The sequence below is a fragment of the Triturus cristatus genome, chromosome 6, assembly GCF_964204655.1.
Source record: "Triturus cristatus chromosome 6, aTriCri1.1, whole genome shotgun sequence".
NCBI lineage: Eukaryota > Metazoa > Chordata > Amphibia > Caudata > Salamandridae > Triturus > Triturus cristatus.
Genome location: NC_140589.1, coordinates 504,555,117 through 504,583,010, shown reverse-complemented (window position 1 = coordinate 504,583,010; position 27,894 = coordinate 504,555,117). Strand labels below are relative to the sequence as shown.

General features: G+C 45.4%; 1 protein-coding gene across 3 annotated transcripts in view; it reads right to left on the bottom strand.

Moving 5' to 3' along the window:
• The window catches only part of FAM135A (family with sequence similarity 135 member A), a 907,387-nt gene that overhangs the window by 682,517 nt on the left and 196,976 nt on the right, over positions 1 to 27,894 (bottom strand). For all 3 annotated transcript variants that reach the window (XM_085610912.1, XM_085610915.1, XM_085610914.1), the window contains exons 2-3: positions 26,496 to 26,582; positions 6,235 to 6,359 (exon numbers count right to left, since the gene is read on the bottom strand). In XM_085610912.1, the coding sequence (XP_085467038.1) occupies positions 6,235 to 6,311 (77 nt within the window). In that variant the 5' untranslated portion in view covers positions 6,312 to 6,359; positions 26,496 to 26,582. The remainder of the gene's footprint in view (positions 1 to 6,234; positions 6,360 to 26,495; positions 26,583 to 27,894) is intronic.

Below are 27,894 nucleotides of genomic sequence, written 5' to 3'. Positions count from 1 at the left end.
CTACATATCTCTGCAACCAGATGGGTCTAGCAGATGTAATAGTATATTGCTTTTGTAAAAATACCATTGTGATGATAAGTTACAAGTTAAAACGTTGTCACAAATGGCTGTTTTTTCCTACCAGTTTTCAATATTTTTTTCTTTAAACACTTAAGTTTTTCGGAAAACCTTGAAGGATCTACACAAATGACCCCTTTCTGAATTCAGAATTTTGTCTAGTTTTCAGAATTATTTAGCTTTCACACCCGTTCCACCACAAACTGGAAGGAGGATAAAAGCACAAACAAATTGGAAAAATTGGCTATTTCCCAGTTAAATGCCAAAACAGTTAAAAAAAAAACAAATTGGTTTTCTGAATCAAGAAAGGTGGTAAGATGGTGATTTTAGCACCGCAAACCTTTTGTTGAGTCTATTGACAGGAAAAAAACAGACACTTTCTTCTGCAGCAATTATCCCCATTTTCTCCCCAAAAGACAAAATGTTGCTATATTTTCGCTAATTTCTCAGTCCTCTAAAGGGTAATCCACAAAACATACTTTCATGGAACGCAACAAAGCTGAATTCCCAAATCGATAAACCACTCACAAAACTTAAAACTCTATGACAAACGGCACTGTTACTTAGAGTTATCGATAAAAAGCCATTCCCTAGCGGAAGCTAACATTTTAAGAAACTAGAAGTCGACAGAGAAGCTTAGATTTTACCACTGGATAAAAGAACGTGCAAAGTTAGCAACAATAAAAAGAGTTAAAATGATCGCGAAGGGAGGACGATTTTCAGAAAGGAATATGCTACTTACCAGTATGCATCTGTTCTTGGCATGTAGAGCTGCAGATCTACACACTTTTGCATAGATCGCCATCTGGTGTTGGGCCCGGATGTTTGCAGTTTGTTTTTCCTCTTGAAAAGTCTTTGGAAGTCACGAGGTCGGTGACTCCTCCCTTGGTCCGTATTGCGCATGGGCTTCGGCTCCATCCTCAGATTGTTTTTCGCCAACAGGGAAAGATGGCGCGTAGTAATAATAGTGAAGAAACCCATGTGTGTTGTATCTAAATAAGATAGACTGGAACAGATACAGGTAGCCGGGGAGGCGGGTGGGCGTGTGTAGATCTGCAGCTCTAAGAACAGATGCATACTGGTAAGTAGCATATTCCGTTCGAGGCATATGAGCTGCAGATTACACACTTTTGCATAGACTATATAGCAGTTCCCAACCCTAGCGGCGACCACCGGTATCTGTTGCAGTGGTTTGAAATAGTGTTTTTAGTACAGTCTGGCCCACACTAGCTTGTTGCTTGGTTTGCACATCTACGCAGTAATGTTTAGTGATAGTGTGCGGTGTTGACCATGTAGCTGCTTTGCAGATATCATCTAATGGGATGTTCCCTAGAAAAGCCATAGAAGCCCCTATCTTTCGTGTAGAGTGGGCTTTAGGGGGAACAGATAGCGTGCGTTTTGCCTTGTGGTAGCAAATCTATATGCATTTTACAATCCACCTAGCTATCCCTGATTTAGAGATGGGGTTGCCTTTATGTGGTGGAGAGAAAGAGAAAAACAGTTGTTTTGTCTTTCTGAAAGGCTGTGTTCTCTGGATATAGTAAAGTAAGGCCCTTTTAACATCCAGTGTGTGTAGAGCCCTTTCTGCAACAGTTTGAGGTTGCGAGAAAAAAAACGGTTATTCTACCGATTGGTTTAGATGAAAGGGGGAAATGACTTTGGGTAGGAATTTTGGGTTGGTACGGAGGACAACCTTGTTCGGGTGCATTTGGAGAAAAGGTTCTTGTATAGTAAGTGCTTGTATCTCACTGACCCTTCTAAGGGAAGTGATGGCTACAAGGAAAGCTGTTTTCCATGTGAGAAATTGCAGTTCACATTTATGCAAAGGTTCGAAAGGCAGTCCCATTAGCCTTGTGAGAACTATATTTAAGTTCCACACAGGTGAGGGTGGTACTCTGGGGGGAATTATTCGTTTGAGACCTTTCATGAAGGCTTTAATGGCAGGCACTCTGAAAAGCGATAGGTGCTGTCTGTTTTGTAGGTAGGCGGCAATTGCTGCGAGGTGTAGCCGAATGGATGTATATGCTAGGTTACACCTTTGTAGATGGAGTAAGTAGCATATGATGTGCTGTATAGATACGTCTAGAGGGTTGATTGTGTTGTTATGGCAATAAACAACAAATCTTTTCCACTTTGCAGCGTAGCAGGCTCTAGTAGTAGGGCGTCTAGCTTCTCTGATGACGTTCATACAGTCAGTGGAAAGGTTAAGGTATCCGAATTCTAGGATCTCAGGAGCCAGATCGCAAGGTTGAGCTGAGCTGGGTCCGGATGTCTGATCTCTCCATGGTTCTGGGTTAGGAGGCATGGTGAGAGGTGTAACTTTTGGTGTGGCACTACCGAGAGTTCCAGCAGCGTGGTGTACCACGGTTGTCTGGCCCATGTTAGAGCTACTAGAATCAGTGTGAGGGAGTGCTGTTGTAGCTTTCGCACCACTAATGGAATTAGTGGGAGAGGTGGAAAGGCGTACGCAAATTTGCCTGACCAGTTCATCCATATCGCATTGCCTTTGGACAATGGGTGTGGGTATCTGGCGGCGAAGCTTGGGCATTTTTTTTTCCGTGGGTGGCGAAGAGGTCTATGTGTGGATGCCCCCACATCTGAAAGAACGGGTGAAGAACCTGCGGTGAAGTTCCCACTCGTGGATCTGCTGCGTTTGTCTGCTGAGCAGATCTGCCATGGTGTTTTGGACTCCTGGAACATGTTGGGCTAGGAGAAAGATTTTGTGTGGAATTGCCCATCTCCATATGCTCTGTGCTAGTTGAGAGAGCTGTGGAGAGTGTGTGCCGCCTTGTTTTTGAATGTAGTACATGGCCGTCATGTTGTCTGTGCGAATAAGGACTGCCTTGCCTAAAATGTGTGTGTGAAAGGATTTTAGGGCTAGAAAGATTGCCAGTATCTCCAGATGGTTGATGTGGAGTAACTTTTGTTGCAGCGTCGATGTGCCCTGCACTGTGAGGTGTAATAGATGAGCTCCCCAACCGGAGAGCGATGTGTCTGTTAGGATTATTTGTGGAACCGGGTCCAGGAACGGTCGACCTCTGGAAAGATTCGTGGTGTTCCACCACTGCAGAGAGCGATGGGTGCGACCGTCTACCAACACCAGATCTGTCAGTTGCCCCAGGGCCTGGTTCCATTGGCGCGCTAAGCACTCTTGGAGTGGACGCATCTGGAGTCTTGCATGAGGCACTATGAAAATGCAAGAGGCCATCATCCCTATCAGTTGCATAAACACTCTTGCTGGGAGAGAGTGTTGAGGTATGAATCTTTGACGCAAAGCCTGAATGCTTACAATCCTGGCAGGATTGGGGTAGGCTATGGCTTTTGAGGTGTCTATGGTGGCACTGAGGTATTGCTTTGTGTGGGATGGTATTAGCTGGAATTTTTGGTGGTTCACCGTGAAGCCTAGCTGGTGAAGTAGTTGGATTGTAGTGGCGGTGTGATGTACACATTGGTTGTAGGAGGTGGCTTTTATTAGCCAGTCGTCCAAATATGGGAAGACGTGAATGTGCTGTCTTCTGAGGTGTGCCGCCACTACGGCTAGGCACTTGGTGAATACCCTTGGTGCTGTTGTGACCCCGAATGGGAGCACCTTGAACTGGTAGTGTTGCCTGTCCACTACAAATCTGAGGTACTTTCTGTGAGCATGGTGTACCGGAATATGAAAGTATGCGTCTTTCAAGTCCAGTGTGGTGAGAAAGTCGTTCTGGGAGAGGAGCGGAAGTACCTGCTGAAGTGTTACCATGTGAAAATGGTCCGAATGTATGTATGTGTTTAGAGGCCGGAGATCTAAGATAGGTTGTAGAGTCTCGTCTCTTTTTGGTATCAGAAAATATAGGGAGTAGACCGCTAAATTTTGCTGATTGGGGGGGACTTGTTCTATCGCCTGTTTTTGTAGGAGGGAGATTACCTCCTGTTTTAGTAATGTGGAATGTTCTTGTGACATTGGGTGTTGCCTGGGTGGAATGTTGGGGGGGGGGGGGGTAGATGTCAATTCTAGGCAATACCCTTAACAAATAATTTGGGTCACCCAACTGTCTGATGGTCTCCCAGACGTGAAGGAAATTTTGTAGCCTGCCCCCGACCGGAGTGGGATGGTCTGGAGGGAGCAGGGGGAAGTCATTGGGTAGGCGGTGTGGCAGAGCGGGCGGTATTTGTTTTGCCTCTGCCTTTATTGTTATTGCCTCTATAGCTGCCTCTTTGATAACCCCTTGTGAAGGTGGATTGAGCAGGGGATTTGTAGGAAGTGGACGCGCTATCTGAGGAGTAGCCTAGGAGGGTGTGACTGCAGGGCTCCCATAGATTTTGCCGTATCTGTGTCCTTCTTCATCTTCTCGAGGGCCTCATCTACCTTTGGGCCGAATAGATGTTCTTGATCAAATGGATGATTTAATATGGAGGCTTGTACCTCAGGTTTAAAGCCTGAAACTCACAACCAAGCATGGCGACGGAGGAGGACGCTAGTGTTAATGGCCCTGGAGGCTGTGTCTGCTGCGTCTAAGGCACAGCGTATAGAGGTGTTAGTTATGGTCTTACCCTCTTGAATGAATTAATTGGCCCTATTTTTCTATTTTTCTGGGAGATGGTGCATGATGGTTTCTAGTTCATCATAATGCGCTCTGTCGTATCTGGCCAATAGCGCCTGAGTGTTGGCGATACGCCATATATTGGCTGCCTGTGATGCAGTGCGCTTTCCTGACGCGTCCAGTAGCTTTGACTCTTTGTCAGGTGGTGGTGCTTCGCCTGACGCCGGGGAGTTTGACCTCTTCCGTGCAGTGGAGACCACTAGGGAATCCAGTGGCGCTGGCCCTTTGATATGGGCAGGATCTGTGGGAGCAGCTTTATACTTTTTCTCTATGCGTGGGTTAATGACCCTAGCCCTGACTGGGTCTTTAAAAACCTCTGGTGCTTGTTTTATTACCCCCTTGAGCATAGGTAGTATAGAAGTAGACCTATGTGCGGCATCAAAGGTGTCTAGGAGGAAATCTGCCTCCACCGGGTCAGTGTGTAGCTCTACCCCGTGATAATGTGCCACCCTCTGAAGTAGGTGGTGAAAACCTAATGAGTCTTCTGGTGGAGATGGCCTGGATGGATAAAGGTCATCTTGTGGGACATCTGGAATGTCTGGGTTATTATAATCGTCCCATGGGTCTGGGGATCCTGTAGGGGTGGGGTCTTGTGGCACATCCCCTGGATCGTAGTATGGGTCCTCCTGATCATCATGGTCTGGAGACGGGGTCAGAGAGCGATGAGGCAGGGGTGGAGAAGGCGGAGGGGGCGGAGGGGGCGGAGGTGGAGAGGTTGGAGGAGGTGGGGAAGGCACTCTGAAAGGGGAGGTAGCACAGTCTTTCCTCTTTGGAGGTGGAGGCGGAGCCGGTTTGTCCAACTGTCTCTTTTTAGAAGAAAGTGCCAAATGTCCAGTTTTTGCATCCTTGGTAAGTGTCTTTTGCAAAGGATCCGGTGTAAACAGTTCCTGAGACAATGTTTGTTCGGTCGGCGCCGAAGGTTTCGGGGCCGATGGCTTTTTAGGCTTGTCTGTGCCGTGCTTTTTGTCGAAGAGAAGGTGATTGAGGATATCAGGATCTGAACCACGATGAGCGAGGATTCCGCTTCGATCGTTGAACTGGAAATGTTCGGAACCGGAGCGCGAAGGATTACATCCGAGCCTGATGGCGGAAAAAAACAATCTGAGGATGGAGCCGAAGCCCATGCGCAATACGGACCAAGGGAGGAGTCACCGACCTCGTGACTTCCAAAGACTTTCCAAGAGGAAAAACAAACTGCAAACATCCGGGCCCAACACCAGATGGCGATCTATGCAAAAGTGTGTAATCTGCAGCTCATATGCCTCGAACATACAATTACTAGATAGAGTTTTCCAGAAGGCACTGAGGAACATTATTTGGGTAAACAGTCAACTCTATATTGCACCCGATCATTTCTCTAGATCATCAAACTTATACTGCAGAGTGAATGTAACATGACTAAATAAAAATGTTTGTTGTTAAAAGTATATATATTATACATTATGTAGGATTAAGTTTTAGCAAAAAGAAAGTCCCTTTTCCACCGTACACACTCTCTTTCACTCATGAAATTGCTTGACAAAAACTCTAAGGTCAAGAAATGTGACTGTGAACGCACACAAACAATCTGAGGAGAATGCAGATGAGTACCTACCCTCGTTGAAACAAATCCACATTGTAGAACTTGTGGAGCTCCGCAGAGAATTCCACCGTGGCCTGAACTTCACTCATTTTTCTTTGAGACAAAGAAGCCAAAAGCTGTTATCTGCGCATTGTTTACTGTAGAGAAAACCAAGAAGAACCGTATGAAATAGGCTTGACACCAATATTTGACGTTAGCTGTAACAGCAATTTATGCCTGAAGCGGGAGCAACCAAAAACACATTACTTTATGCAATAAATAACTACTAGCCAACAGTCAATGCTAAACCTAAAACAAAAGTATGGTCTCAAAATATTAGATTTCATGTACTAAAGACAATTCACAGATAAAATGTAAAAAAACGGCAGATTCTAATGTGCAAGTGCAATATGGTTATGCAAGAACGTGTACGAGTATATTTAGAAAAAGCAACCTTTGCCTCATCAGTTCCAGGTAGCTCCTAGAACATTGAGAATTGATGAGCATGTTAAGAATTAGCCAGCATTCTATTTTGTATCTTGTAGACATAAGAATGTGCCCTTTGATAAATATGGTACGTCATGGACGGACGCACTTTAAGCATAAGCTGGCATCAGGGATGGACTGGGAAACCAAAGCAGCCGCGGCAAAAATGCTCAAACCAGCCCCACTACTTTCGTCTTTTCGGTCTCGGTCTCTCTCTCTCGGTCTCTCTCTCTTGGTCTCTCTCTCTCTCTCTCTCGGTCTCTCTCTCTCTCGGTCTCTCTCTCTCGGTCTCTCTCTCTCGGTCTCTCTCTCTCGGTCTCTCTCTCTCTCTCTCGGTCTCTCTCTCTCTCTCTCTCGGTCTCTCTCTCTCTCTCTCCGTCTCGGTCTCTCTCTCTCTCTCTCGGTCTCTCTCGGTCTCTCTCTCTCTCTCGGTCTCTCTCTCTCTCTCTCGGTCTCTCTCTCTCTCGGTCTCTCTCTCTCTCTCGGTCTCTCTCTCTCTCTCTCTCTCTCTCTCGGTCTCTCTCTCTCTCTCGGTCTCTCTCTCTCTCTCTCGGTCTCTCTCTCTCTCGGTCTCTCTCTCTCTCTCGGTCTCTCTCTCTCTCGGTCTCGCTCTCTCTCGGTCTCGCTCTCCCTCCCTCCCTCCCTCCCTCCCCTCTCTCAGGTCTCTTTCTCCATGCCTTCACCCGCCCTCCCTTTTCTATCTCTTAAATCTGCCCCACCCACCCTGCTGCAATTTCAGTCAGCTGGGGAGGGTGTCAAGAGGCACCTGGAGAGGCCCTGAGCGTTCAAAACCTGCCTCCAAGGGATCAAACCCACTGGGTGCTAGGCCGGTCTGGCATAAACTTACTATGAAGTATTAAAGAACAATATAGTTGAACATACAACTATGCTGTCGGGATGTAAGAACTGAACTTCCATTCCATATGGCAGATGTCTCTCATAACAAACTATTCATACTTTTGTTCGACCTTTGCCAAGTTCAGGCCATTCAATTTAGTCTTTAGGTCTCGCCTGGCGAAAGCAGCGCATGTGCTGCCCTCGCCTTTTGCGATCAATTCAGCCAAAGCTGAATGCACGCGCGTCCAGATGGACAAAGATGGCTGCTCGCGCCATTCACAAAGCTAAACATGCATGCGTAGGGACAAAAAAATGCACGCGCATGTGAACAGCCCGACGCCATCTTTGTTTACTTTAATTAGCGTAGCGATGTGCACCCGCGCGCGCATTTTTTTTATCCCTACACGTGCATGGTGGCGTGCTTTCGCTTTTCCTCCCTCCGGCATGCTTTCGCTTTCCCTCCCTCCCCCGTGGCCTGCCCGCCCGCCCGTCCAGCCAGAGCTCTATAGGCCCACTATGTGAAACCGAGAGGCCTGCGTTTATCATGAGCCTTCCCGGAGACAGGCCGATGCTTCATAAGCACAAGCAGGGCCGGGGCAGAGTCAGCGAACTGTATCCTACCAGACCAATGCCTCTGGAAGACGAGCTGATGCGTGGCACAGTCTGTGTCTTTTTAGCCTTGTTGATAAACATCTGCCCATGATTGTTTAAACTCTGAGAAGTGTATGTCGGTAATTGCTGTATACTTTTGAGAGGTCCATTTCCAAGATGATTTCACTTCCTAAAGAGAGGTCTGTCCGTGATTGTTAAACATCTTTGAGAGGTAAGTCTTTGATTTTTGAAGCTGCTCGAAAGATGGTTGTTTCAATGTTTAGTATCTATGAGATGCTTCACACCAGTTAAGGTATGTACTCATATAAGTACAGACAGAGATAACGCGCAGGGGCGGGAGAGGGTAAATTCGCTGCCTCTCCCTTCGACCTCGGTCGCCGGCATAGAGGGGGTTAAACCCTCACCATTATCCGGGAGTGGGCAGAGCTTTAACTGGATTGCAGCAGAGCCAGAGACCAGAGTCCACCCCACACCCAATTTATCTCTCACATCAGAGCACTAAGGACCCCCTCCCCCGAAATACCACATCATCTCAGACACCCATCCCCCGCCATCCACATCCTCGCGTTCTCTGACCGCTCATCACAGGCTGCTCTTCCTCACCTTCGGTCTTTGTAGACCCCCTTACTGTCCGCTACATCCCCCTCACGCGACCATCACAGACCTCCACCTTTTCTTCATGGACCCTTCAAAACACCAGATCCCATCTCCCTATAGCCCTACGAAACTACCCAGCTCCTCGACTCTCTCTAACTACCCAGACTCATTCATAACCCTTATCCTCAGTCCTTGTTCAAACCCGTCAGACCTCCAGCTCACTTCAATCCCCTTCAGACTCTAGCAGTATCTTAAAATTCCCCTCCGCGCATGAACCCCCCCGATGCCCCCCAGTGCTCCGAGACCCGCTAAAACAAATTCGGTTCCGTTCCAGCCTACCTTCTTACATCTGTCTCCTATCGCTTCAGACGCTACACAAATGGTTAACATAGATATCTTCTCAGAGCCCATCAGATCGGTTCCGATCCCCTCAGCCCCTCCATACCCCCCCTTCCCCTGCCTGCTCTCTTACAAACTCCTCAGGTTAAGTCTATCTACAAACCCGCTCAGGCTCCTTCAAGCCAACTCCAGTCTCACACAGACACCATGCACTACAGATCGCTCAAGTCCTCTGAATCCACAGGCCAGTCACACAAACCTTTCCACCTAAGATGCTTCGGATAGCTTTAATATTGACGCCAGACCCCCTCAGACTCCCTCAAACCATATCCGCTCTCATCCACTCCATACACCCTCACTCTTCAGCCCCCTCCAGACTCTTTCATAAGCCCCAGCTCTCTCAGAGTCCTTGTCCATTTCAACTACAAATCCACCTTCGAACCCCCAGACGAACTTAAACCTGTGCCCTCTCGCACTCTTAATCTACACCCCGTCCACCTCCACAAAAACTCCAAGCTCTTCCCCCCCCCCCCCCCCCCCGTCCACCTCTACAGGCATCCCAAGCTCTACCCCGCGTACACCTCCACAGACACTCCAAGCTCTGCCATCCCCCCCCCCCCCCCCCCCCCCCGCTCCACAATTCCGGTCATCACCAGAGCTGGAAACATGCCATAGACCTGTCAATGGAAGTGGACCGCTTCAACTCCTCGCTGGGAGCCAACCTCAGCACGCCCCGTGAGTATGGGTTCTGTGATACTTCCATCTGCTGCTCCCCCCTCCCACCGTGCACTCGCTCTGTATAGGAAATAATTAAGACTCCCTGTACTATAGTATTTATATTTTAAGTCTAGATGTCTTTAATTTTCTATATTTATTTTTTGCCCATATTATTCATATTTATTTTATGTTTCACAAACGGATACATCATACCTAGTGTATTTCCACACCTTCCAACTCACACTGTGCCACCCTGCGTCACATCATATATCGGATCCTTGGCACAGTCATCTCATGGGGAGCCCCTAACATACGGTGAACACAAAGTTATTTGGAAACTTCTGCAGAGAGCAGGTTTCCAGCTAATTCTTTGGAGGCTCTCCTCAGTCGATGTTCATCCGAGGATGGAAAACGTTGCTAGGACATTGGTCGCTGCATCTAAGCTTTGGTTTGGTTGGTGTGGTAAGAGGGAAGCAGAGACTCACAGTGCCTTAGATTGTGCTCAGCACAAACCCCAACCCCTCCAAAACCCTACCCCCATACAGTAAAAAAAAAAGCAGTTCTCTGTATGTGAACTCCTCCTTTAATGTGTATCAAGATTTAGCGTTATAAGTATCTAAATATATTATCAAAATACACTCAAGAAAACAAACATTGTAGTTAAAGCAAGCGCACATATAAAGTAATGTAAGACTAGTTCAACACTTTTTATTCTCGCCTACTAGATTGCACATGCTTGTTTTGTCATAGTTTGTCATAGATTTTGTAAAAAAAAAAGTATTTATGAGTGAGTTGTCAACCCCTCGCCAATGTAAAAATAATTGCATAAAAGCGAAAAATATTTTGAGTCTTAAAAAGCACACTTTGTCACAGCAGTATTCCTTGGCACTGAAGGAAACTACTTTGCGTGTGGATGTGCTTACTGTCGGATATAATCAGACTTAATCCTACTTTGCGGGCACAAGTCCTGGCTCCAGTGTATGGTGTGATAATAAGGGGAGACAATCTACCAGAACCTGGAAAGATAGCTTCAGGGTACCGTTGTATAAAAAAACTGAAAGGGACCTGCCCTCGAGTTACCATACGATTACTCTTTTGGACATTCCCAGGAAAATGTACGCAAAACACCCGCTGTGTTTATTGGAGGGCTGGGTAAGCAATGGCAGAGTTTTACCAAAGTTTAAAATGGGTTTCCGCGAAGGATATTTAACAACGGATGGCTGTCTACTCTTAAATCTTCTAGCTGAAGAATTCGCCTTTAATAGAAAACAGACCCTCTATATATAATAAATGGGGCACCCCTTTAAGTCCCCCCCCAAGATGCAGCATGTTAGCAGTACTCCTAGTGAAAGCCTCTCATCTAATATAAGAGTGTCTGTTTCCACAGAACTATGCCTCAACACACATTCTTCGTGTAATCATCTTGGAAGCAAGAATCTGTTGTCTGACTCGCTTCGTTGCTTAGAAAGTGTCCAGTCCTCGAATGGAAAAATCTGTGAATAACTCTGAGCACATCCAGGATTCTCTCGTCTTTAACTACATTTTTAATTTTGGATCAAAGAACTTTAGTAGAAAAGGCTACATCCGCTGTGGTTAAATCTGGTACCTCCAAGAGTGAATGCTCATCTGAACGCTATCACTGCACCCCCACCTTGAGTAACCCTTGTGGGGTGGATGCTGCTCCTGACTATGGTTGTAAGGATTCAAGTTCTCAGGCTGGCCCACCTCAATGTAGGGAAAAAAGCAGAGAATGGGGACTTATTTGAGAAGGATCAGTCACTCTCCCTAAAGAAGTTCTTTAAATCAGGGGATGGTTCGTCATTGCATTCAAATAAATGAAAAGAAAAAAATGTCTTCCCCATTCTTCAAAGTAAGGAGGCTACTGTAGTTCCGTTACCCTCAGTGGGGGAAAAGAAGAATACGATCAAGAAGGTACATAGGAATGCAAGGAGGCTAAAACTCAGTAGAATAAATAACAAGCATTAAAAATACAATAAGTCTCGCATTTTATTAAGTTAAAGCCATTTGCTTTGCTATACAATACCATTAGCAAAGCAAATGACTAACTTAATCAAAGGCAAGACCTATTGCATTTTCAGTGCTTGTTTATGTGAAATGGTGCCCCCCACGTCACAGTATGGCCATTGTTTTTCTTATTGTGTCCAGTGCTACTAAATAAGTAGCAAAGGCTTAATTTCAAAATATATGAAGGATTTAACAACCTCAGAGGAGCTACTGGAAAACTCAAAGTAGCGTGGTAGCTCTTTTTCCACCCAAAGCATTAGATGCATAAAGCCATTTTACAAAACGAAAGACTGCTTGGGCAAAACCTGCAAGTATACCAAAAGAACAAGTTACTTACCTTCAGAAACGCTCTTTCTGGTGAATGCTTTGACTGCAGATTCCTCATCTTTTTTATGTAAAAAAGTGCTAGATAGGATACAGAGGATTTCAATAGCAATGCTCTCATACACCAGCAGATGGTGTTGTGCGGTTCCATATAGGTTTCATACCACCCCGGACATGATGGAGCCACATATAAGTGCCAACAATTCACGCTAGTTTCAGTTGCTTGACTCTTTCCAAGCCCTGAGACTTGGAGTATCGAATATTAGCAACATGTTGATCTCTAACTTGGGATCTTTTTAGATTCCACTCCACAAAATGGGGAGGTCATTGAAGAATCTGTTGTTTTGATAGAGTATCCACCAGAAAGAAAGTTACTAAATAACTTATTCTTTTGATTGGTAGTTAAAACCCCAGATTCTTCACCTTTAGAACAGGTCAAAGCACATACTCTCAAAGGTGGAAGTTCTGGGAAGTGGACTTAAGATTAAAGAGCCCTGCAGGTCTGAGCGCACACAGCAATCCTCTCATTGGGCCTGGCTGTCAATGCAGTAGTGCTTTACGAACATATGTGCCACCACCCATGTCTCATCCTGGCAGATAACAAGGACAGGCTCTCCTTGTGCCAATGCCGTTGTAGTGGTCTTGGCCCTGGAGGAATGGGCTCTCAGGTCCTCAGGGGCTGCTATCTGTACAGTCCACAGCTTATTGCAGAGGACTAGCCAACTGGCAGAGTCCTTTTTTGCACCTGAAAAGCTGATGAAGAACTATTCATCTACCAAATGATTTTTTGTCCAGCTGATGTAAAAGTTCAATACTCTCTTCAGATCAAGGTGATGCAGCCTCTCTTCCTTTTTTGAAAGATAAAGCAGAGCGAAGAACGCGGGCAGGGTCATTGATGGGCCAACATGACACAATCTGGGTTCTCAACACTAACTTGTCTGAGTTGTACTGTAGGATTATTGAACTGACAGCGCCTGCAGTCCACTTACACAGCATCATTATTATTATCATTATTATTACGCAGTATTTAATAAGCGCATGGCTACCCGAAGACATCCCAGCGCTGACAGCATCAGGCAGGGCAACCGGGTAGATGATTACAGAGCTGTGATTTGAAATAACCAAGTTTTGAGAAGTTTCCGGGAGGAAGACGGTGGGTAACTGAGCGGAGACGTGGAGGAAGGGAGTTCCACAGTCTAGCGGTATTATAGGAGAAGGAGTGGTCTCTGCATCTTGCTCTTTTCTTTTTAGGGACTAAGGCTAGAAAAAAGTTTGCAGAACGTAGACATCTCTGGGATAGTAGAAAGTGATCAGAGAGCGGTTGATGGAGGTCTTCTCCCCCAAAGAGTCTTATAGGTTATAGACAAAGCTTTACATTTTATTCTTTCACCAATTGGCAGCCAGTGTAAAGTCGTCAAGGCTGACTTAGCAGATTGAATTTTAGTAATGTTAAGCAATAGCCGAGCTGCACAGTTCTCTACAACTTGCAGTTTTCTTATTGTGGATTTTGCCCCAAAACAGAGGGAATTTCCATAGTCCAGGCGAGAAAGAATCAACGCCTGGACCATGACTCTCCTTGCCATCATGGGGAGGAGATGTAGGACTTTCCGAAGCAGCCTAAGGATACTGTAGCAGGTTGCTGTCATTTTCACTGCTTGGTGGTCAAATTTAAAGGACTTGTCCAACCAAACGCCTAGACTGTTAATCTTATTGTTAGGGAATAGCCAGGTCAGTCCAAAATCAGGAATGGCAGAGTTACCCAAGACCATAAGCTCCGTTTTATCTCCGTTAAGCTTGAGACAAGACTCCTCCATCCATTTAGCCACTTCTGCAAGACAGGATTTCAGGTCAAGTAGGAGAATCTGCAAGTGGTTAAGAGGAACCAAGTGTGTGTCATCTGCATACGTGATGATGTTGATCCTGTATGGCAATACAAACTCAGCGAGGGGTCTCACATACACATTAAAAACAGTGTGGCAACTGAGTGACAGGCTCTTGGATAGATTACCTCCTTCAAAAACCTGAAATGATTTGCCCTCGAAGAACTGAAGCCAGGCAATAATACCAATTAAGACTCAGACATTTCTAAGTCTGTTAGGAAGAATGTCATAATTGACCGTATCGAAGGCGGAGCTCAGGTCGAGGAGGATAATCGGGGCTGGTACTTTTTGGTCAAGGATTTTCTTGGATTCCTCGACTACAGCAAGGAGGGCCGTTGCCGTGTCATATTGTGGCTGGAATCCAGTTTGAGTGTGGTGCAGAAGGTTGTGGGATTCCAAGAACTCAGAATTACGTTAACATATTTTTCTAAGATCTTACTTATCCCAGGTAGAAGTGAGGTAGGTCGATAGTTACTCAAAACCTCAGGATTTAGATTTGGCTTTTTGAGCAGTGCCTTCACCATAGCAGGTTTCCATGATGGTGGAACTAGTCCGGTGGAGATAGACAAATTCAACACTTCTAGTATAACTGTGAGCACAACTTCCTCGGCCTTACGTAGAAAGTAAGGGGGTGCTGAGTCAAGCAGAGAGCCGGATTTAACTTTGGAGAAAATATCTATTAAAATATCCAAGTTCATGCTTGGAAGTTCCTCCAGTAGATGTGAAGTGTCCAGAGGGAGTCCAATAAATAGGGATCAGAAAATGATCAGACCAGGGCACGGGGATAGGGTCACCTACTGAGAGCTTGTCATTACTACAGAACACAGGATCCAAAATATGACCTTTGGTGTGGTGTAGGACCTTTAACTTTTTGTATTAATTGAATGGATAGTAAATCTTGGATAAGCTCAGAGGCTTCGGATTTTGTGGGGTCATCTAAGTGTAAATTGACATCTCCAAAGAGGGTTAAGTTGGGGGGGGGCATGCCAATGTGATGGGGATAAGGAAGTCTGGGTTCAGAGTAAATAGGCTTAAGGAGCGGCTGTGCATAGACTTAATTGGTGTGCACATAAGGAAAGTAAGCACTATGATAAGGTGCCACTGAGGCATTACAAATAAAGTGAGAGAAAACATGTGTTAAATCCTTTATGACAGTTGGTTTGATAAACATAGGAAGGTAGAAAGGGCTGCCAAATAACCTTTCACTATGCCCACTACAAGGCCTTAATGGCTAACAAAGGGGAGAAACAAACAAACATTGAAATGTTTGGTTTGTAAGGGGTTAGTGTCTCAGGCTCCATGCCCGGCAAAGATGCAATTGGTTGAAGGGTATCTAGCAGCAAGGCTAAAATCCACCACCTCAGTGGAATATTCAAATGCCATAGCTGGCATCGTTCATGGCATCGGTAATGGTCGTGGGAAGTTTCTCAGTGTGCCAAGAGCAATGTCACTACAGTGGTCAAGAGACTGGTGCAGTACTTAATTCCTCGTCTCAGACTGACCGTCAAGGTTGGGAGTGGCAAAGTGAAGCACATTGTGTCATCAATAGACTGAGAATTGTGTAAAGCTATAAGCATTTGCCAAAATATTCCTTGTGTGCACCACAAGAAAAGTTGGATGGTTCAATGGAACGTTGAAAAAATTAAATATTGAAAATACTAAAGTGGCCTCATTCTTTCCCTTTAGCCATCACGTCAATGACAGACACCTCCAACGAAAACCTGACAGGGCAACCAAAGCCCAAAATCCAAGTCCAGAGGGAAGCAAGGACACAATGCACAAGTGAAGCAATGTATACAAACACTCAATCCCAAGAACAACAGCATCCAGCCACAGGCCCATTAAGAGCAAAGAGAGACACTAGGCTTAATCCCACAGCCAATATTCACAAAAAGTACAGTAGGGCCGTTGGGGTTACACAAGAAGGCAACACCACCCAAAGAAAGGCTTGAGGGTAAGAGAACACTACCTTGAAACAAAAAAGCCTACCATGGGGCAGCCAGTCCACCAGAGTGCAACAGGACAAAAGCACCCCACCCCTGGGTAATGTATAACCCCAACAAGAACATATGGGACTGCATGAATAAATTAACTAAAAAAGGCAGAGGCCTCATCGAAAGAACAGCATAGAGAAATAAACAAAAAACTCAAGTAGAGGGACAGGTAAGTACAGTAAGAAACACATGGCCTGTAATCACAAGCTCCAAATCCAAGAGGTTGCAAAAGGAGCCCAATGACCGGAGAAGAATAAGGCACAAGAAAACGCAACACGAGGACAAAGGTGCCAGCCTAGAGTCAAAATATAAACTCCATCACAGGAGCCACAAAATGAGGGAGGAGCACGACAGACGATGGACAAAACACTAAGCCCATCACTTGGTGACATGGTGAGTTAGGAGAGGACTCAAGCCCAATAAGGAAGGAAGAAGCAACCCCACAGCAGTGAAGTGAGAGGAACCAACCCCAAGCAGAAATAACAGGGCAGACCAGAGAGCAATGTACATGCACCAAGCATAAGAGAGAGCAAGCGGATACTCCAACGAAAAGCCAGTCAGCACGCCGTGCCACACTGGGATACAAGCGCACAGCTGTTGGGCCAGGTCATGCAACAGCAGAGTTCACAGGGTACACCCCAAAGCCAAATACCACCTACAGACAAGCATTCGCATAGCCAATAGGTCTCGTTTTTGGGACCTTATAAGTATTTAGTTATGCAGCAAAATATCCTTGGTGCAACAACAACTGTTGCATGGCTAAACACTTCTAAGGTCCCAAAGGCGAGACCTATTGGCTATGCCAATGCTTGTTAATAATGTATGACATACTGTAGATGGGAGCATAGGCACACAATATGGCACTAGCTATTTCCCTAAAGCACAAGGATGTGGCGTAATAACCAGAGCTGCGGAGCAAGAAGCAAGAGAACCATGTTAGAGTTATGGCATTGGCTTACAGCCCTGTGAAATAGAGTTTGCAATGTGAAGACCATATCTGCAACCCCACATTGTGTGGTATACAGGCAGAGGGAAAAGAATTACGGACAGATTTAAGAAAGGAACCTGCGCTAAATTTAAACTATGTAAGATAAGGCCCATAGAGACGATTAACAGTGTTGTGGCAATAATTATTAAAGGCACACAGACACCCAAAGTGGCCAAAATGCTTAGAGATAAATAACAGCATCCGTAAAGCGGTGCACGCTAATTAAGTCAACCAAAACATGACCCTCTCACCCTTGTCTGAAACTGTCTCCAGAATGTAGTCACATATGGGGTAGTACAGTACAGACTGTGCCGGCTTTCTGTTGAAAATAGTCATTTTGAATAGATGACCCAAAAGATTAGTATGGGAGTAAAGATTGCTGTGCTAGGGCTAACCGCGGCTCACTGACGGCTGGTGAACTTTGGAAAAGGTGAGAATTTTGGAACAGGGACAAACAGTACAGTTTACTAAATAATGTTCATACACACTGGCTAAAAATCCAAGGGATCTGAAAGAGCTGTCCAATGCATTTGTGGCAAAAAAAGTATTTTTTTTTTATCAGCAGATGTTCTTCACAATTTAGCGAAAATATTTTTTTTAAAGATGTATCACAAGATCCAGCATATTTCAAAAGTTCCATATAATAGATAGATAGATAGATAGATAGATAGATAGATAGATAGATAGATACACAGATTGATTGATAGATAGACAGACAGGCAGATAGATAGATTATTTTTTTCCATTACGTTTTCACTCTTCAGTGCAGAATCTCATTTGTCTTATTACAGCTAGCTTCTACTTGGAAGGATCAAGGTGGACAAATCAGTGATTATTCAAAACTCACAATCACAGGCCAAACAAGCATTTGCAATGCAATAGGTCTCGCATTACTGAAAGTTTGAACTATTGGCGTTGCATATGGTAATGTTTGTTTGTGTGTGTTTGTTCTGTTAAAAATACCCTAGCAGTAGCACAAATAATTTATTTTAAATCCACGAAGCAAGAAAGGGGGCTGTTACTTGGTGTCCCTGTGGAGTTGGAAAATGACCTTTATCAGCTATATAAGGTACTGGCCTCTTACTTCTGCTACTGCTGGGATACTGGGTAACAAAAGAATATTTGAATAAATATTATTATATGAAATGCCAATAGCTCAAAATTTCAGTAATGCGAGACCTATTGCATCACAAATACTAGCTCTCTTTCTATTGGGGTTCTTATCAACAGCATATTAAGGAAGGGCTTTGGATCTTGCAAGGGCTAAGTCACACCACTACAAAAGCCAATAGAAAGCAATGTAATTACCGTTACTGCCTACTGGAATGTACCATGCAGGGAATAGCCTGCTCCCCCATGCACCTCTCATGGGCTGCTTCAGAACTCTAGGAGCAATTCACGCACAGCTCATCAAATGAAGGCAAAACACATGATAGGGAGCACAGCATGGGTTGCCACACAGCATAGTGCTCAACACCAGTGTGAGCTAAGCAGCCCAGATATGTGTCTCATCCTTAAAAGTGCACACTGCTCACCTCCTGGTAGAGCCACCCAGCACAGGCGACCTGCATATTCACGGCACGATTTCGATATGGACACCACACAGCACAGAGTACAGAATTCCACTGATGCGATATGAGAAGGGGATACTGTAGAAATGATGGATTGTAGTCATGAGGTAAGTTCAAGTAGAAGTTTATTGATAAGTTACAAGTTAGTTCAAGATCCCACCAGGAGCTGCATCTTTGCTACTCAGCCTACTCCCTCTAACTGTCATTCCTCCAGTCCACCAGGCACACCAACATTCCACACAGTCATCACGCATTCCAACATTCCATACACACATACTCATGCATACTGGCTGAGCAGCAGGAAATGTAAGTACAACTGATACTTTATTATGAACATACTTTGGACATATGATTCCTGTGTGTGGAACGTATATGAGATTGTCACAAATTAAATAATGCTCATATGATGTAGACTGAAAACATTTTCAGTACACAAACTTTTGCTTTTTTTATTTTGGGCATTAGATTAGATGCGTATAATTTTCTCAGCACATCTCATTTTAATAGGTATTCCACAGCCACACTGAATAAGTAAAGGACCTGAGAGGGCGCGGTGTAAGGTCCAGAGCTGCAGACTTTGGGACGTTTGAACCGGGTTCGAGCATCGGCATAGGAACTCCTGCGCCTACAAACATTTTTTATTCAGAAACAATAAGATTAAATAAACAATGGGTGCCTATAAAAAAATGCAAATTGGAATGAATACAATGAAATAAACAATGGCGAATCGAAATGGAATCTTAATTACAAATACTGATGTTTGGAAGAAATGCCCTAGGCTCGACCTAAAAGTGCGACTTGGGCAGAGCTGTGAAATTCCTACCGCCAGCACATACTGCTTTGAAGTCAAGGACACGTCTGAATATAAAGCACATGACAAGAAGACTCTGACCCGCAGGACAGCCCGTTTGGCTGCCAGTTTAGTGTCCCAGTGTGGAATGCAGGAAGGAGACTCCTTTGTTGCTGAGGTAGGTTATGCATCCTCATGTGCAAGACATTGGAAATAGTGTAAATGGTTCATTAATGCCAAGCCTTTACTGTTAGGGTGAGCATTTGAAGTGATAACCCTGCCTTGCAACATTAGCTTGCGTAAACAGTGGTTCCAAAATAAAAACTAGTCTTCAGTCCCAGACGCTAACAAACCGGAAGTCAGGCGCTCTTGCCCGGGATGTGGGCTGGGCCTGCTCCGGCAAAAAGAGTAACAGCTGTGCCGTGCTAACACGGGGCTCCCGTGCCTAAGGGAGAGCCCGCGGTAGCAGCCAGAGTGGAGAGAAGCCCCGGGTCCCAGGAGGGGACCCGGGTGAAGAGTGCAGCGGCCGAGGCTGCCCACGGCAGCGCGGGGCTCCCAGGAGTGCAGGGAAGCCCCGCAAGAGAAGTGCTGCAGCCGCGAGGAGGAGCCCCCCCCCCAGAAGAGCAGCCCGGTGAGTGAAGAAGGGCTGGGGGGGCTCCGTGTGGACTATTGTTGGTGCCTGACCAAGGCACAGTGTCGTTTTGGCATTCTGAGCGGCCCCGTCTTGCAGCGGGCCGCTCCAACGGAGCTGGCATGTGGTCGGAAGGGGGACAGGAGATGTGCACATCGTGTGTGTGGACGTGCGTGTTCACGTGCGCGTACACAGGCTCCAATCCGCCAAAAGCCTTGCGCGTGCCCATCTCCTGTCCCACTTCCGAGGCAAGTCAGCAACAATTGATCTCGCTGGCGACAGCGCTATCGCGCTGTGTTCGCCCGGCGAGACCTAAAAAGCAGAGATAGGCACATCTTACACGCTCATGTTGTGATGCTATTACTAAGATACATTGAGCTTTCAAATTCATTTTACAAATTGTAACAGTTGATGGACAAATGTTTAACGGAGGTGAAAGGAAAGATAATGGATTTGGCGTAAATGTAGAAAAAAGGTGAGGCAGGAGAAACCAAACAGCAAAAGGATTTAAAAGTTAAAGAAAAATAGGGTGCATAATGCACCGAAAAAGAAGGGGAGAGAGGAGGGAGCTTGGTGTTGAGATTAGTCAGATATTGTGAGGAGTAAGGGAGAGAAGCTGGCAAGACTGAGGAGGAGAGAAGCCAGTAAGGATGTGGTTAGAAAGGGATGAGAAAGGGTGAGAGAGAGAAGCAGCAGGTGAAGGGTAGAGAAAAAGACTGGGTAGAACGGGGATGAGAAGTAGAGAGGAGGCGGTGAGAGGAGGAGGAGCTAAGTGGTTCAGGAGAGGTACACAAGGGAGAGAAACAGATTAAAGAAAGGGAGAAATTGCAGGCACCAGGAGAGAAGACAAAGAAGGAGAGAATCTAGTGAGGGGAAAAGAAGCCAGTGAAGGACGGGGGTGGAAGTGAGGGGGGTAGAGACCAGTGGAAGTGAGGGAGATAGAATCAGCTAGTGATGTAGGAAAACAGGCGGATCTAAAATGGTTGAGGGTGAAAAGAAAGAGGACAAAGGAAAAGATCATTGAGGGAGTGAGGAGAAACCAGAGGAAGCGAGGAGGGAAAGAGAGCGCAAGAGAGACATAAGGCAAAGAACAGATAGAGAGGATGAGAAGCAGGAAAGCTATAGGAGAAGAAGCAGAGTGAGAGGGAGTCCAGAAAAGAAGAGCAAGCATGAAGCCAGAGAGAGGGGGATGGAAGCCTGCAGAGATGGGCAGAGATGCCAGCAAGGGAGAGAAAAGTGCAGTGGAAACCAGATGTCTGATGGCAAGTGAAATCAGACAGAGACAGAAGGAAAAGATGGATAGGTAGCCAGAGTGAATGGGGAGTCCGACCAGGCAGTGGGTTGCAATTGTAGAAACGCTTATGCAAGTGCAAAGTAGCGACAACGTGGGTTGATGAGGGAACGGCTGTCAGAAGAGACAGCCACTGAGTGAACAACATGGAAGGCAGCAATGCTGAGCTGCCGCTTCCAGTCTCTTTCTAAGATGAATAGAGTGCAGAAAGAAAAATAGAACTAACAAGCGGGAGTTGTGTGTACGCGCACTCTAAAAGAAAAAAAAAAGGACGCATCTTCAATGACTCTGTAATTGCATTTTTAAAATCAATAGCCTTAGATGACATAATCAATTTAATTATTTGAAGGGAGACTCTTAATACAGGTCAAGCTTCCCTTTGGCCATTTTCATTACAAGAGGGGAGCGACTAAAATGTAATACCTTATTAAATGTTTAAAGCTCAGAAAACCCCAAGAATGAGTGATTCGCTAGCTTTGTTATTTTATTTCTACTAGACTTTTTTTTCGAGAAACGATATAAACAATCAATCTAGCTATTAGTACAACCAATCCTTCCATTTACAAAGAATAGTGAGCCAAAGCAGTCTACCCTATGAGAATAAATAGCAGTTTCATGGCGGGTAGATGTCGTTGAAAGGAGGGTAAACTTAGGGAGAGTCGGTGGTCGTGTAAGGAAGCTATAATGTCAAGTCTTTTCTTGCCATCTTAATAGTACTCTGGTCAATGGTCACTAACATGTTATTGAATAAGATGTAATATAGAATTCTACCAAGGTTCTGATAACTGATTGAGACCTGTAGGAGGCAGGCGAGACACGCTGCAAGATAACCGGATATGTAATTTCGAAAAATATGGATCTTACTTTACCTGTTTAGGGATTGTAGAGCGTCTTTTTCAGGTACTTCAGTAGCTTTTCAGAAGAACGCTTTTGTCTCCTAATATACAAATCTCGACTGCTGGCACTGAGGCGTTTATGTCAGGTGTTTTCTGAAGAGCAACTCTTTTTCGTGGGATAAAGAACAAACCCTCTAATAATATTTTTCCAGTCTTCATGTCAGGGTTGCTCAAATGAAAAGTATACAGCTTCATGCTCGCATTCAATACACGTCGAATTCTTCCTGCTCCTTTAGTACAAAGAGGTGGTCACTCCAGTCGTGCATTTAATCTTATTAAAAGCTCCAACCCTGGACGTTACCTCTTAAGATAACCACCTGTTCGCTACACGAACCATCCATGACTCAACCTGATGTCCATTAATCGTTCATCATCTTTGAATGAATGGCATCTGTTGTAATGTTAGCACTTCCGGGTCGCATAACAAACAATCCCACAGCTGGTCACATCTTTGGAGTTGTCTGGCAGTGGGTACGCCTAACATGTAAGGTGACCGAGGATTGGCGCTTTGAAGCACATCATTAGAAATGCTGATTGGCTGTTGCGTAGGACCGCATTCAACACCATTAACAACAAACTCCTTTGACTGTGAGCGAGAGAATGGTTCATTTTAGAGTTGGCAGTGATTAGTCAGAGGTCCGCCGTAGTTCAGCGGGTCTGTCGCGTACCCGGCCGGTTAAGGTGGCGACGCCGGTGACTCTGGATGTGAAGGATGCAGGCGTCGGGCCAGGGAAAGGCGTGAAGGATGGACCCGATGACCCATGAGGCTCCTTATGGCCGCTGGTCTGTTTTTGGCTGATAGAACTAACAAGCGGGAGTTGTGTGCGCGCGCGTGCTAAAAGAAAAAGGACGCAAGTGGTGCGCGAGCGCGACGGCAAAAGTAAAAGCAGGCTGGCGAGTGGTGTGCGATGTGCGCGCACCATGACGAGAGAGGAAAGCCAGATGGCACCTCTGCTCGTCATTGTGCGCGTAACCGCACGCTCTATGCCAGCAAAAGCGTGTGGTCGGACTTTTAAAAGTCCACTTACTAAATGTCTTGCCAGCGCAGCAAATACGCTAGCTCAGGCAAGACCTAAAAATGAATGTGTCCTTGTGTAACATAACCGGTGCTCATGTAAAGCGCTCCAATACCTTCGGGTCGAGTTTGCACTATATGAACCTAGAAAAATACAAAATAAACGTGTATTCCTTTGTCTGCGTGCTACTTAGAAACTCAAAACAGTTTTCGACTTTAAAATTGGCACTGTCAATGTTTGTATTTCCTTCTCCCCCTCTTTGACTTGCCCTCCTTTATGGTACACTTATGGAAGTGTTTTTACAATCAAAAATGAAACGTGACATTCTGCTCTAAGATCACCAAGCTTAAAACAGCATATATTTTGTAAAAATGCACTCGTGTACTCTGGTCCACTTGTGGAATCATCTGTTTGAAAACAACAGTCAACATGTAATCCAAGCAAGCTAAATAGCAACACTTTCCTCAAACATCAAAGCCTATCAGAATAATCATGAGAGAGATACTGAGAGCGGACTCGAATTATATCCAAAGGAGCAGGGCAGGGGGTATTTAGCAACTCCCTCCCAGGCTAATTGTTCTAATCTAGAAGGAGTGGTACCGAGCCAATCAGTCTTGTCAGTCTCCCCTGGACTGCAAACTCCGGTCTTCCGGTTGCGCTGCGAGCCCTTCTGTGCCCGCGAGCAGTTCCTGACCTCAGCTGGTCACGCATCAGGTGACGTACTGAAGGGCAGAGTGACGTCTACAAATGTGTAGATAGCCAGGGCTCTTCGAGGTGCCTAAATGAGCGGGGGCGGGCGGCCAGGCATCTGCGTGTCTCTATTTGCAATGCAAATATTTCCTGAGACACGATCAGTCGTCAATCAGTAATGGTCTCTTTGAAAACGCATACATAGCTCAAAAGACCAAATGCCCCAATGTATGGATAACAAAGCAAGACTCGTCAGGTAAAAACAAAAATAGAACCTTGTCAAAATAATAGTCACATGTGCTACATACAGGGCGTCAATGTAATAACAGCCAATTGTAAAGTACATTAACAAATAAAGAGACCACCGTAAGTGAACAGACGCCTTAGAGGGAGGATCCTAGATCCTGGGGATTACGCCACATAGCATGGTCTTGTGTCACAAGAATTGCGTGCAGTGAAAAGAGTGATGCAGTCAGTCAGTGGCGAAATGCAAAATGATAGAGCCCCCCCCCAGAATGTAATGAATGAGGCGTCGTAAAGTATCCTACATCCCACTATTCATTGGCTGTGGGCTAAATGGGAGCCCGTTGGTGGGCTGGGGGGCTGCCTGAACTGCAGGGGCGGCAGGAGCCTGCTTAATTCCCCTGAATGCAGCGTAACAAAGTCCAGATAAGCGAATTATGAGAGGAAAAGCATTTGACGGTATACGATGAGCGGACAGTCTCCTTTACGTAAACGGTCTAATGAACAAGCATTGGCCGCGCGGAATGCATAGATGGGGGCTGCAGCGGGAGAGAGAGGCAGAGGGAGTTGTGTGCAGACGTGGCGAATGGCAGATGGCGGCCGCACGCGTTCACGCACGCAAGCTTTAGGCCAGGAAAAGCTTGTAGGGAGCATTTTGAAAGCCCCCTTACTAAAAGTCGCGCAAGCTGCGCATGCGCTGCTCTAGGCTCGACCTATAAAAAGGGAGCAGAAAGGCCAAACTGGAAGTAGAAACTCACATACAGTAGCATGGAGACCAAAGGAACCAAAAGGGCACATGCACAGAACATTCAGAAAATGCTCAACCCAAGCTAAGCATACAACAAGACAATGTATGTATAGAGCAGTCAAGAGCATGCCTGGCTGCTCAATGGCAAAGCCCTACCCCCCCCCCCCCAAAAAAAGGCCTGGCAGGAAGGAAAAGCTCAAAAGTAGCTCACACCCCAGAATAAACTGGGTTACTTGCCCATCTGTAAATGTAGTTCCCCGAGTGCTGCACACAGAGCAGGAACACCACAATTCTAAGGCCTGCCGGGGCAGATAGGTCTGAGACCAACACCCAGACCCCAAGTGAACCCAGGAAAAAAATTCATATTTATACAGAGGTCCACAGCATCAGCAGGCAGATCCCAACTCTGGTCCCCACAAGTCTATAAGGGAGCAGCGAAGAGCAAGCCAAACATCATAAAAACAACTGAGCAGAGGGTTGGGATACACAGTAGCCAACAAGAGGCAATGCAACAGGTAACATCCCACAAATAGCAAGACCAGTACTGAGTAGTATTGAGCAGAGTGTGCAGCACATGCCCAGCTCGCAACCAAGGATGATGTGTTGCAGCGATAGACATTGCAGTATCGTTTAGCAGACAGCTACACCCCGGCCACAAGCAAGCAGGAAACACACTCAGGGAAAGGCCCTCCCTGGGTCAAGGGGCAAATCTATATAAATCACAGAGGCTCACATCAAAACCAAGAAGTTAATGAATGGCAGGCTAAACATCAGAACAGCACCGCACACACCACAACAGGGGGCTGAGGGGGGCGCCATAGCCAAACAAGATAAAAGAGTAACACTGGGCTGTGCCTCATAAGCCCCAAGTCGACCAAGGAGCATAATGGGAAGCTCGTGCCCAGACACACCCAGGCCAGGAAGGGAGGAGCACTCGTCTATCTACCTACCATGGGGACTTTAGCGGTGCAGAGCAAACATGTGCACTCCAATCCTAACCCATATACAAGGAAATACCACACTTAGCCCCACTATCCTGGGGTAGGGTGGGGAACCACATCCATCAAGGATGTCAGACAGTAACAATCAGGAAATCAACCATAACTTCAGAGTCAAGCTCAACAGAAAGCTAGGGAAGGACAGGCCAAGCATGGGAACCAGCACTACACAGCTCCAGAAGAGGGCACACAAAGTTAGCCATAACATGGCCGCAAGCCTAAACCGGCCCAGAAACCAGAACTCCCATCCTGAGAAAGGAAGCACAGGGTGATTGCCTCCCAAAAGAAACAACCAAAACAGATGTCTGGGTAGTGGAAGTTCTTTATACAGGGACACCTAGAGGAGTTTTATTTTCTTATAGTTTGACTGCAGTATGTCAGTCTCTTGTTGAAATACAGGTTACTGGAAGTAACCTGTATTTTAACAGGAGCACTAGAGCGATCTTTTGTACTTTTTAACTATGTCAAAGATCCTTGTAAAAACATACACTTGGAATTGAATAAAGAAACACAATTACTATACTCCCCTATGAGATACTAAGCTTCAATGAAAGTCAAGAAACAACAGCATTGAAACATAAAATTTTTCTCTTAATTGACACCATACAAAAATGTAGTTACCTCTGGTGACCCCACTTCCAAAGACTGAACATCCTGGGACACCAACCAGTTATCCATTACTGCGGTCAAAAGAATATTTGTCTGCACCTAGAAAAACAGAGCAGAAGCCTTATATAGTAATATTTCACTATTTCATGTCAAGCATTCATATAAACCCCGATCAATATCCTCTAACAGCTTCCACTTTAAAGTATCTGTCAAAATTACACACACAAAACAAATAAATTAGTCGAACAGGTTCTACTGTTCTTCATTTGCAGAGTGCCCTTATTTTTTCTTGTTTGATCACGTGAAAAGGGAATTCTCTAACCCATAAGGAATATTGCAGGTAACGCCCACCTACAACTGAATTGGAGAGCATAGCTTCTGTTGCCTACTATGACTTGCACTGAATGTAAATAATACTAATGATTATGATAATAGTAGCAATAATAACAATAATAATAAAGACAATCACTTACATTTATATATTGCTTACTATTTATTCACTTACATTCTAATTTCGTGGAGAAATGCACTACCGCCCAGAAGAGTCAATACACCGCTTGTGGACTAAGAATGGCCCCCCACATATCCTTCTCTGAGAGTTTTAGCAGAGGAGCAGAAAGACCTGGAGCTCCCACAGATTGGGCCTGGGAAAACAAGGAAGCTGCACCTACGGAGCAGGTAAGGGCCTCTGGTTCACACAGCAGCAAACCCCTTCCCCCAATGGCACCACTGGGCCTGGTGGGGCCCTCGCGCAAAAGGCTGGGGATTCACACAGTGGGAACTGCTAGCAAAACAAGGAAACATGAAAAAGAAGCTGCTGCAGCAACATCCATACAAGGTTAATACCAAAGAGGGTGGAAACAATATCATGGGTTTCACAGAGGACACAATTAATCTTTGTTAAATTCATCCTCAGTGGTTGTATATTTTCCCAACCATACATGTGAAAGGGTCATCCTTCCTTAATTCATTTGCTTGGGGTAATCAATTCTAGATGGTTTCTAATAACTTGTTTCCAATCCTTGTCCGTTATGTTTTCCATCTCTATATACTCAATAGCTGCCACCCATCCATAGTCTTTTATTCGTCTGAATCCTCTCCAATATCATTGCACGGGTCTTTTTCAAAACTTATCCCTTGACAAAGCATCAGCAAATACATTCTTATCTCCCACTACAAATCGCATAGTAAAATTACATTTTTCTGTATTAAAGATTTTGCAATTTTCAGAGACATCATACCTGAACCTTTGGGGGAAACTACATGGATCAAAGACTTATGGTCAATTCTTATTATGAATGTTATACCTCAAACAAAGGTTCTGAAGTGTTTCACAGCCCAGATTTTCGATAAAAGTGATAAAAGTGTATTGTTGTGCAATGTCTGATAATATACATGAAGCATACGCATT